The sequence below is a fragment of the Balaenoptera physalus genome (genome assembly GCF_965194825.1).
Source record: "Balaenoptera physalus genome assembly, chromosome: 16".
NCBI lineage: Eukaryota > Metazoa > Chordata > Mammalia > Artiodactyla > Balaenopteridae > Balaenoptera > Balaenoptera physalus.
Window position 1 is genome coordinate 25,592,059 of NC_138898.1, and position 12,363 is coordinate 25,604,421.

Below are 12,363 nucleotides of genomic sequence, written 5' to 3' on the forward strand. Positions count from 1 at the left end.
TGTGGTGGCTTCTCTTGTTGCGGGGCTCGGGCTCTAGGCGCGTGGGCTTCAGTAGTTGTGGCTCGTGGGCTCTAGAGCGCAGGCTCAGTAGGTGTGGCGCATGGGCTTAGTTGCTCCACGGCATGTGGGATCTTCCTGGACCAGAGCTCGAACCTGTGTCCCCTGCATTGGCAGGCGGATTCTTAACCACTGTGCCACCAGGGAAGCCCAAGCCTCACTTCCTTTTTACTTATCTCTATGTCCTTCCCCACTATGAACATGTAGGTATTTTTAAGGTACTTCCCTAAAAACAAATGTATAAACGTAAGAGTCGATATTTATGCACATATACATGCGTGTATGTGCTGTGTCTGTATCCAATTTAACTGTATCCATCATGCTCAGCTCTCTGGCAACTGCTTTCTATCGGTCACAGAATATGGCTTTGTTTCTTGCCAACTCTGAATCCTTATATGTGATTTAAGGAAGTTTCCTTTAAAATGCTTATAAACTTTAAAAAAAAAAAAAAAAAGCAACTAGTAAATAAAATACTCTGATCTGGAACAGTGTATTTCAAATACACTGTTGCTGCGAAAAGCATGGGGTGGAGGGTGACTTTAACATATATATCTATTGTGATTATAAGACATAATGTTTTATAAGAAATGTTTTCATTGTTTTATAAAGTATGAAAACTAATTAAGGTAATTTGAGTTTTTTAAAACTTTTTTTAAATGAGTCAGTGCTAGCAGACTTACTCACTTTCTTATGCTCCTGTTGAGGTTAATCTGAAAAGTAGATTTTATGTTCTGAACACTCATCAACCCATGGTGCAAAGAGGAACCAGGGGGAACACCCAGTGTGGCAAGGGAGGCCAGCCTGGCATGAAATGTTTGCCAGAGGCACTTTAGTCCTTATAAGAATGCCTGAGAATTGGCTGCAAACTGGTCTTGGATAGGAAAGGAATCTCTCCTATTTCAAAAGCTATCAGCACAGAGAACCTACTTCTGTATCACCCCAGAGCTGAGGGGATAATGAGTTTTTTTTTTTTTTAATTATTAGCACCTTTAATTATTTATTTATTTATTTATTTATTTATTTGGCTGTGTTGGGTCTTCGTTTCTGTGCGAGGGCTTCCTCTAGCTGCGGCAAGCGGGGGCCACTCTTCATCGCGGTGAGCGGGCCCCTCACTATCGCGGCCTGTCTTGTTGCAGAGCACAGGCTCCAGACGCACAGGCTCAGTAGTTGTGGCTCACGGGCCTAGCTGCTCCGCGGCATGTGGGATCTTCCCAGACCAGGGCTCGAACCCGTGTCCCCTGTATTAGCAGGCAGATTCTCAACCACTGCACCACCAGGGAAGCCCCGAGTTTTTTTTTTTTTAATTGTGTAAAATACATATAAAACTTACCATTTTAAAGTGTATAATTCAGTGACATTTAGTACATTCATAATGTTGTACAACCATCATTTCCAGAACATTTTCATCACCCCAAAAGGGAACCCCATATGTCTTAAAATTTTGATAGTATTAGTACTTTTTGTGAGACTGAGATCTCTAGGAAGTGCTAACACCACTGCCAAGAAAACTGAAGAAATGAACTCTTTTCCACATAGGTAAGTTCCTGACTCATGTGGCCATCTGTCAAATACCTAGAAACCCAAGATCCATAAAATAAATACAAGGAAAAATCTAGGACTAGAAGAGGCAAAGTAACACAAGCTAAGGAGAAGGTAGTTCATCAATGTCAACTAAGTCTTAAATAAGGAAAACCTGTAAGGAAAAGAGTTTGAGTGTGTAGGTAAGCTGTCATTGGTGTTAAATGACAGAAGAAATACTTGCTTACTTGTGTGGACATGGGGAAGCCTTGACGAATGAGGAAAAGCCACTTCATTTCAGTCATCAACTTTGTATCTGTCCAGTCATCAGTATTTTCTTTCTCTGACAGATGTAAGAGGGGAGGATGCAAATGACCCTAAAGGAACTTCTCGGCTTAGTCAGGACATGCCTGGAAACTAGGGACATTTTCATGGTTATTTCCAGAAGCCAAAATTTTCAGCTCATTTACTAAGAAAACTAGAGTTTCAGAGGCTATTAATCAAAGGTCAGACAGAGAATGCAAATATATGGATCAGAAGTGGGGGACTAATGGTTCTGTGTTTCTGTGAGAGAATGCTCTAGTTCTTAGAAGAAACAAAATGAAGCATTTAAGGAGGAGTATCATAATGGTTTAGGGCAGACTGTACCTACCTATCTACCCATCTATAAAGAGAGAAAGCAAATGTGAAAAACTGGTGAATCTAGGTATGGGGCACATCATTGGTCACTGTGCTGCTCTTTTAATATTTCTTTGCGTTTGAAAAACTTCAAAACCAAAAATTGAGAAAAGTTATCTTTAAGTATAGGCATAGAAAATTCCTTAAGAACACACTAATTTGCTAATAAGTGAGCCCAAGAGAGGAGAGAAAAAGTGGGTGGGGATAAGATTTTTCACAATCTATATGTTTCCGTAATGCTGGACATTTTTGCAATGCAGTTCATTTTTTAAAATTCCATTTAAAGAATAAAGAAATTAAAACACCCAAGAAAATGAAGTGGATATAACATTACCAGATATTAAAACACATTCTGAAGCTATAATAATAAGTTTGATATTATATTGGGAAGCTATCATAATCACTAAGATTGTGTGCTGGTTCTGGAATAGAATGTCCTACTTACAATCTTTCTTTTTTAAGTGAATTAATTTATTTTAAAAATTTATTATTATTATTATTTTCTGGCTGCATTGGGTCTTCGTTGCTGCACACGGGCTTTCTCTAGTTGCGGTGAGCGGGGGCTAACTCTTCATTGCAGTGCGCGGGCTTCTCGTTGTGGTGGCTTCTCTTGTTGCGAGGCACGGGCTTCAGTAGTTGCAGCATGCGGGCTCAGTAGTTGCAGCGCACAGGCTCTAGGGCACATGGGCTTCAGTAGTTGCGGTGTGTGGGCTCAGTTGTTGTGGCTCGTGGGCTCTAGAGCGCAGGCTCAATAGTTGTGGCACACGGGCTCAGTTGCTCCATGGCTTGTGGGATCCTTCCGGACCAGGGCTTGAACCCATGCCCCCTGCACTGGCAGGCAGATTCTTAACCACTGCGCCACCAGGGAAGTCCCCTACTTACAATCTTGACATAATAGCTGTAGGACTACTTTGGCCAAGTTTCTAACTTATGTAAGCCTCAGTTTTGCCATCTGTAAATAAATCTAATGGTAGTTCCTATATCTCAATAGGCAGTTTTGAAAACACAGGTAAAAGGCTTATTAGCACTGGCTGGAACATAGTAAGAGCCCACATAAGCTATTATTACTAAAAGTGATAACTAATATAGTCAGAAAGATCAATGAAGGAAATAGATTGAAGTATTTAACCAAATTAGCATCTGATAATTACTTCATTTTAATAGATAGAGGATGGGTATCAACTGATGGTAGGAAAACTTAAACTATCTGGAGAATTAAAAGTTGGATAGCTAACATGCAAACACATAAAACTTGAATATAATATAGATGAAATTTATTGTGCCTTGGGTAGGGATCAAGGTCAAGGAAAACCATAAAGGAAATGATAGATTTGACCCCATATTAGCTATCCCATCCATCAAAATAAAACAAGATCAAATGAACACAAATGTCTGTATCCACAACCCATTAATTTTACTAAGGATATATCCTAAAGAAAAAATCCCTACATATAAAGATTTTAAATATTGCATTATTCACTGAAAAAGAAACAACAAGCAAAAAACCTTAATGTTCAACAATAGGAATGGCTTAAGGAAATTATAGCTTATTTCCATGGTGGAATACTATAGTATAGTCATTAAAATTATATTCATAAAATCCTCAATGATGTGAGAAACATGCTTAATATGAAGTTATGTTTTCAAAGAATCAATACAAAATTGTAATCCAGAATTCTCAGACACATCCCAAAACTCTTCAGTGGGATGATAAACTAGTAAATTCTTTATGTTTCTGTATTTTCTACAATGAGCCATACAGTTTGACGGAAGGATAGAAGGAAGGAAGGAAGGAAGAAAAGAAAGAAAGAAAAGAAAGAAAGAAAGAAAGGAAAAGAAAAAGATAGCTACCTCATGAGGTTGCTCTGAGAATTAAGTGATAATGGACATAAAGGAATGGTTCTCAGCTCTTGGAGACCAGGTCCCATCTCAGACAAATTAAATCAGAATCTCTGGAGGTGGGGCCAGGGCATCAGGAGTTTTCCAAAGGTCCTTAGATGGGTTCTAAGGGGGTATCCAGGGCTAACTACTGAAGAAAAGTGCCTGGCTTAGAACCCAGTGTTCATGGTTAAGGTCTCCCAAACCACACTAGGAGCGTCACCTCTCTGTAGGTCATATATATATTTTCTGTTGTAACAATGGTAAAGTGTCCTTTTTAGTTGATTCTTCCGATATTGGTATATCTTGATCTTTCAAGTTGCAGGCATTATTGACTGATTAGCCATTTCAGAAGGAAAGAATTCATTCTCTTTTAACCTCCCCCCAGCCCACCAGACACAATAACAATTCCTTCTCCTCCCCCTCCCCCAAACGGAGATATACTCAAATTCTGTTACATCAATAGTCAACATTTACAGTACTCAAGGTAAATGCTAATCACAGCTGAGTCATGTGGTTCATATTCTATGAATCTTTTTTGTTTTTATAAATTTTATTTATTTATTTATTTTTGGCTGTGTTGGGTCTTCGTTGCTGTGCGCGGGCTTTCTCTCTAGTTGCAGCAAGTGGGGGCTACTCTTCGTTACAGTGGGCAGGCTTCTCATTGCGGTGGCTTCTCTTGGTGCTGAGCACAGGCTCTAGGCGCATCAGCTTCAGTAGTTGTGGCACGTGGGCTCCAGTAGTTGTGGCGCACAGGCTCTAGAGCGCAGGCTCAGTAATAGTGGCGCACGGGCTTAGTTGCTCCGCAGCATGTGGGATCTTCCCAGACCAGGGCTCGAACCCATGTCCCCTGCATTGGCAGGAGGATTCTTAACAACTGCGCCACCAGGGAAGTCCCTCTATGAATCTTTTTATCTTCCTGAACAAGTTTTTGTTTTTCTTAGAGCTAATAACTGATTTATTCATGTGCTAAGTTTCTTATGTAATTATTTCTAACTCAATCTCAAATTCTCATCCTGTGGTGTAAATATTTTATAAATTTCCCTTTCTAGAAAAAATCTCCAGCAAGCTGATGGGCTATTCCGGTCTGAACTGGCTGCTTTCTGGACTGTTTCAGCCTGGAATGTCCCATTGTTGTTTGGGACCCTCCCAAATATCCCAGGGATTCCATTCCTCTCTTTCTCGGTTGCATCCTGTTTTATCAATTCCATGTTTTCTCCACTTTATGGTTACTTCCCTGTGTTGGGGCACATCGTACCCAAATGTGGTAAACACCATGATAAAGGTAGATGGGAGGTGCATTTTTTTTCCCCTTAAATTGTGGGTTATTAATCTAACAATTGTTTTGGTTGCATACAGAATTCTAGGTTAAAATAATTTTCCTTTCATTGTCTTCCAGCTTTCAATGATGCTAATTGGTAAATCTGTTTCTTCCACTGTGTTGTTTACTTGATAGACTGGTTCAAGCTGGAATGCTGTCTTTCAGTTCTGGGTAAAATTTAAAAAGAATTTCAGTAACTATTTTATTTTTCCTTTCTGTTCACTGTTTCTGAAACTCATGATTTGGATATGAGTTTGATGGATCCTCTAGGTTTTTTAAAATCTTTTTCTCTCTATGGATATTAACAACATTTTTTTTTTTTAACAACATATTTTTTTAAGTTTTCCTTTCTCTGAGAAGCTGCAGTTAACTCACATTTCTGTTTCTTGATTTTGGTCTCCACCTTTATTAGAGGCTTACCTCTAGAGTTTGGTCATACGAATGCAAGCCACTAAAAAGCTCCATGAAAGCCCCCTGGACTGTGGACTTAATTGCAGGCAGCTTTCCCAAAATTGCCTGATTATTGGACTCATTAAACATATATATATATATATATATATATATATATATATATATATTCAGATTCCTGGGTCCTTGAATCATAATCTCCAGGGAAAGGTCTAGAATGTGTATTTCTAATAAACACCCAGGTGACTCTCATTCTCAGGAAAAACTGGGGAAAACCGATAGCTGAGTCAGTTTCTTTCCTTTTTTAAAAAAAAACAAAACTTTAATTGCAAAATATTAGATGCTAACAAGTTCATAAAAATACTAATGTACAATTTAATGAAAAATTATAAAGTGAAAACACAAAAACCTCCAGATTAAGATAGAAAACACTTTTGGCAACCCCAAATCCCCAAGAAGTGAGTAGTGTAAGCCATAGTAATGTTTAAATAATGCCAGCTGGACTTGTAATCCTGTCCTAATAGCTGATAAAGATGATTAGAGCTCACTCTGCACTCTACATCATCAACATCCTCCATGCCACATACCCAGAGGAAACTATTCTCTGGAATTCTGTGATAATCATTTTCTTGTTTTTCCTTATTGTTTTCATACTTATTTATGTGTCCTTAAATAAAATACCAAAATACTTTCCTTTCATGCATCCCTGACCAAAATCTGTTCCTGAAAATATTGTGAACCACAAATTTTCAGACAGAGGAAACCTACATTCCATTATTTTAAATGGGGAAAATAATAATGTCATCCAAAGTCCATTCAAGTTCTCTCTAAATCACCAAAACACATAAATATTAAATACTTAAATAACAATCCACCAGAGGTTTCTATATAACGTCAAACATTTAAAACACTACTTATCTAACTACTGAAAAGTCACTGGTGAGTATGTTTGTGTGCTACGCCCCCAAACACTGCCCAGTACAGACAGTGCTGCTCAAAGTGCTGGTCTGCAAACCGTTATTAGTCCCTGAAGAGATAAGGAGCTTATGCAGAATGCAAGCAAAACAACGACGTCTCTAAGTGAGCTGCTTAGTGTAGCAGTCTCTTCCTAGAGTGAAGCAAGCGGTGCCTGATCCATCCTGTGCAAGCTCCTCATATCATCACAGACCAGTAACAAGTAGTTTTTGGAGTGGTTTTGGTCCACACTGAGTAGCTCACTTGTTTAGGATATTATGATTTCCTTCTACAATGCATGCAACAAACGTACTATAAGAGAAATAAACAATGAAATAAAAATACTAAATATGTATAATATGCATAAATAAAGATACTGAAAGATACTGTTTAAGTCAGACAGATTGACAGTGCCCTGAGAAACCTGAGAGGAGGAAACCCTAGGATCCACGAAGAGGTAAACCTGTAGTGACAATATAATTTATCATCCCAGTTGTCCTCATTTTCGAGAGTAAGAGATGTGCTGGTAATAGTTACGACAGGACGATAGCCATAGTCACCCTAGCTAAACCCTCAATGCAAAGCAGTGTTTCTAAACAACACCAGCAAGACCTGCAGTTCTGGCTGGAGAAGAGCCGACTCAGGACCACGCTCACTCTGCACTCTACACCCTCACTTGCAGAGCTTCGATGGAAGGTTTGTGATTCGGGTGGTGAAGTTAGGGTAAGTAAGTTTCTGTGAGCTGTGACAGGGAGTATTTGTGAAGGTTCAGATGGTGAGAGATACCTGAGAATTAGCTTGAGGCTCCTTTTAAAAGAATTGTACTGTAAGTATTTGATGTCCTGCTGTGCTGGATATTCCGCACAATGTTGCTAATCTATGGTTGGCTCAAGAGTCACCTCTGTGGGTAGGGTGGGGGAGAGCAATCCCTTAGTTACCAATGTCTTTGCCTCAATTTTTTTGGTAGTCTTTTTGAGACTAATGGCTGTCTTCTGTGGAATATGCTAGGTTTGCCATAAGAGGAGTCATTCTCCCTGGGGAAAACTGGGAGCTTGAAGTGGGTGGGTGGGGAAAGAGTCTGATCACAGGTGGCCCCTCATGTAGCCATGCCTTTGGATAGGGTGCCTTTTCAGTTACTAGGTCAATGTGAGGGAACATTTTTGGAGGAATAGCTGTGGTGTCCTGGATGTGTCCTGGATGTATCCTGGATTGAGAGCTCAACAATTGTTCATATCTCTGCTGCTTCAGGGTGGGAAAAGGCAGGAAGGCACAATCCAGCTTGGTACAGTAAAACTTTTCATTTTTTTGTCCAGGCAGAGGTTAATAAATGGTAATTTTCTAGATAGGGAATGGGGAAAGGGGGATGGAAGCTGAGGTGAAGCTTTTTAGGGCTACCGTGAGGAATGAATGTGATGTACATGAGAGTCCCAAGTACATTCAGCCAGGCTGAATTTAACATCCAAACATTCTTTGATCATCACTCAGCACTTATATACAGTATAGAGTTGAAAACAGAACCAAATGACAAACATTCTCATTCTATGTGGGGAAGAGAGTATTTCTTGAACATGCCAAATACTGAGTCCTTGACATATTTTTTATAATTACCAAGGTCTTTCTAATTCCACAATCTAGTACCATCTTCCTTTTAAAGTAAAATATAAAAAGTCTCAAAAATAAACAACAACAACAACAACAAAGATATATAAAAAGCCTCCCTTGTCAACTGAAGTGATTCTCCCCTTACCATTGCTGAGAGAATCTGCGCTCCCAGGACTGTGCTGCCTGGAGACCAACTCACTCCCTGTTTTCCTCATCTCTGTGTTTTCATTGTACCGTCTTTTCCAGTAGTTGAGTTCTTCACGATCTGATTCCTGACAGCGCCTCAGGACTGCCATGGAGCGTCTTGTTTTCTCTACCATTTCCATAATGCAGTTCAGGGCCTGAGCCAGGAAAGAAGTCAGGCAGAGCCATGGGATGAGGACATTCATACAATCAACATTGAAAATCAAGGACAGGTAAACAAAATATAAAGAATAAAGTTTTAAGAAGCTTACAGATTTAGCAATATCAAGTTTATATTTGAAAGCCTTTCTTATTATTTCTCTTTAAATATATACACACAATTTTTAAGATTTCAAAATAATACTTTTTGGATTCATCATGGTTGAAGCAGCCAGTTTCATCACAATATGGTTCTTTAAAGAGTATGGTGAAAACACATTATATCTCTGCCTAAAGCAGGAGATTTACATAAGAATGCAATCAGAGAATTACGTTCAGAGAGAACATCACTCAGGAAGGAAAAGCTACTGTATGTATATTTCAAGCAGGTATTACATCTTCTCTTCCCTTTTTAGTGAGAGAGGAAACTCTCTTTTCCAATGGGGCAGAGTTTACATTCTGTGCCAGTGTACTAATTCTCATTTGTATTTGGAGAAGCGCCATTTATTTAACACTCCATTTATTATACCAGGCCCTGTGATAAGCACCTTGCATATCATTACAACCCCCATGAATTCAAATAATATAGTATTATTGTTTTTAAGATATAAAAGTTGAGGCTAAAAATGGTGAAAGAACCTGCCCATCACAGAGGTAGAAGTGGCAAAGCTGGGTCCTAAAACTCATAAGCCTATGTTTTTAACCATTATACTGCATGGTTTCACTTGGTTATGACCTCAAGTGATCACCCCAGTACAAAGATTTGGGAGTTACTCTTAGCTCTCTAGCTGGGGCAGTAGTAGATAAATCAGCTTTTATTGCAAAGACACCGTAGCTCTGGTTAGTTCACTTCAAGCATACACACTCTTACTCTCAGTAACATTAAGAATTAAAAGTAACAAGTAGTTAGGAAAACTATACACTGTAAGATTCTTACATGATCAAGATGTTTCCATTCATCAGCCCATTCCCTTTCTGTCAAACGGTGGTCTACCAACTCATCTTGATAGCCTCCATTTAGACCTATTAGAAATTAGATTAAATTTGAAGATAGAGGTAAGAATACAGTAAACAGAATTCTACCAAGTAAATACAAATACATTCATACCAACTATGAGCACACTATTAAGGCCAATGACTCACAATGATATAAAACCACAAAATGACATAAAACCAACAAGAAATCACTATTCAGAATGTATTAAAAAACTCCTACAAATCAATTATGAAAGACAAATAGCCCAAAAGAAAAACAGGTAAGAGAAATAAATAAATAGGTATGCCCCAGACAAAAAAGTACAGATGATCCATAAACATATAAAAAGACATTCAAACTTATACGTAGTCACACAGGGTAAATAAAATCTTCACTAAGATGGTTCCACATCTATATATTGGAAAATATTAAATTGTCAATCATACTAAATGTTGGTAAGGTTGTGGCACAATGCAAGTGCTTAACCACCACAAACAGAGCTGGTGCTGTACAAGTACTTGGAAACAACTTAGTATTAACCAAGGTATAATTTTTTGCATGGTTTTTGATATACGTTACTGAAATTTGCATGAATGCAATGACTGTGTGAATCAAGGATATACTGAATTATCCACTACTTTGAAAATCATGTCACACATGGCAACACTGCTCATAGTATCTGAACTGTCAATGTAACACACCTGATATCAGTCTGAATTTATAGCTGTTGTATTCATAGTGATTCTGTATTTGTGCAACCATCTGCTTATTTCATCATATCTTCTTGTGTAGTCATGCCTGAGCACTAATATATTATAAAATACTTTCTTATGTATTATACTTTAGAATATTGATCCTAAAATTATGGGACTAAGGTAGGCTATAGTATCCATAAATTTCATTTTAGGAGAGTAAATTGGGGGAGTGTTACAGTTTATTTGTTTAAAAGTGGGGGGTGGGAAATGATTTGGTAAGAACTACTGTACTAGGGCATACATTTTCAAAAGAGGACTAGGGAAAATTAAGGAATCTATAACCAGCCTGGAAAGCAAATGATTGACTGTAAAATAAACCTTCAAGGTAGAGGATTAAAGGTCTTTCAAGTAGAACACTTCAAGATGAAAAAACCTTTTTCTAAAACTGTTAGAAATACAAGGAAAATCTGACCAAAATGCAGTTCTAGCTAGTTTTTAGCATACTTCTCTTAGAAAGTAACAAATTCAACTGGCAAAAAATGTGTATGAATATAGAAGAAATCAATAGGAAGGCGAATTTTTAACATAAAAACCATACAGGACAGCTGCTAAGGGAGCCATCATAGCACACTGGGAATGTACCCAAGCTCTCGGCATCAGAAAACTGGGGTCAGAATCTTGTCTCTGACACTTTCTAGCTATGTGATTCTGGCCATAGTTCTGTCATCATGTATAAAAAGGCATAAACTCCATGGAATCCTATGTGTGAGGATTAAAAGAGATAATGTACATATACCACAATCTAAGTACTTAAGACTCAGTAAATGTTGGCAGCTGAGAACACCACTGCTGTCGTGGCCCACACCATTCAGCTACTACTGCATGAAGCCAGGGCCCTACTGTGGTCCGAGCCTCTGAAAGATGCTAGTGAGTCTAAGTCAGAAGGGGGGACAGGCAAATGTTTTGCAACTTTTTACTCCACAGGGCAACCCACAGATGGAAATGCAGGGCCAATTCTGGAAACTAGCAGCCCTTTGGTTCTCTGCTCTGACATATCCCAGCAGTTAAACTACAAAGAACCTTCTACAGTAAACTTATTTGAGTTTTGACAAGGAGCTTTGTTCAAAACTGATCTTGGGTGAAGTCTGCTAGGGGCCTTTTTGTTTTTTCTTAAATTTAATGGTTACTGAGGATGCATATGCCAGGCAGTCCAAATGTGACAATTACCCAGCACAGGAGGTGGTGTTCTCTCCATTTTATTTTTTTTTATAAATTTTTTGGGTTTTTTTGGCTGCGTTGGGTCTTCATTTCTGTGTGCTGGCTTTCTCTAGTTGTGGCGAGCAGAGGCTACTCTTTGTTGCAGCGCACACACTTCTCATCGCGGTGGCTTCTCTTGTTGCGGAGCATGGGCTCTAGGCGCACAGACTTCAGTAGTTGCAGTGCATGGGCTCAGCAGTTGTGGCTTGCGGGCTCTAAAGCGCAGGCTCAGTAGTTGTGGCACACAGCTTAGTTGCTCCGCGGCATGTGGGATCTTCCCGGCCCAGGGATCGAACCCGTGTCCCCTGCATTGGCAGGTGGATTCTCAACCACTGTGCCACCAGGGAAGTCCTTCTCCATTTTAGATATGTGTAATCTGAGGCACAGAGAGCCTAAGCAACTTGCATAAGATCACAGAGCTAGTTAGAATGCAGAGCCAAGATTTAAATTTAGGTATGCCTTACCTCTGACCTAAATGTCTCTGCACTTTCACCTCTTAAGACCACATGTTTTACAACTTTCTTGTTTAATTTTAAAAACATTTTATTCTGAAATAAACTCAGACTTACAGAAATGTTGCAAGAATAAAGAATTCTCACACACCCTTCACCCAGATTTCCTAAACGTGAATATTTTTACCTCATTCGCTTTGTCATTCTCTATTTTTCTTCTGAACC

The 12,363-nt window shown here is 38.9% G+C and overlaps 1 protein-coding gene across 7 annotated transcripts in view; it reads right to left on the bottom strand.

The window, feature by feature from the left end:
* CBFA2T2 (CBFA2/RUNX1 partner transcriptional co-repressor 2) overlaps nt 1-12,363 on the bottom strand; it is a 181,425-nt gene that overhangs the window by 13,372 nt on the left and 155,690 nt on the right. For all 7 annotated transcript variants that reach the window (XM_082432177.1, XM_082432174.1, XM_082432173.1 and 4 more), the window contains 2 exons: nt 9,696-9,781; nt 8,562-8,757 (listed from right to left, as the gene is read on the bottom strand). In XM_082432177.1, the coding sequence (XP_082288303.1) occupies nt 8,562-8,757; nt 9,696-9,781 (282 nt within the window). The remainder of the gene's footprint in view (nt 1-8,561; nt 8,758-9,695; nt 9,782-12,363) is intronic.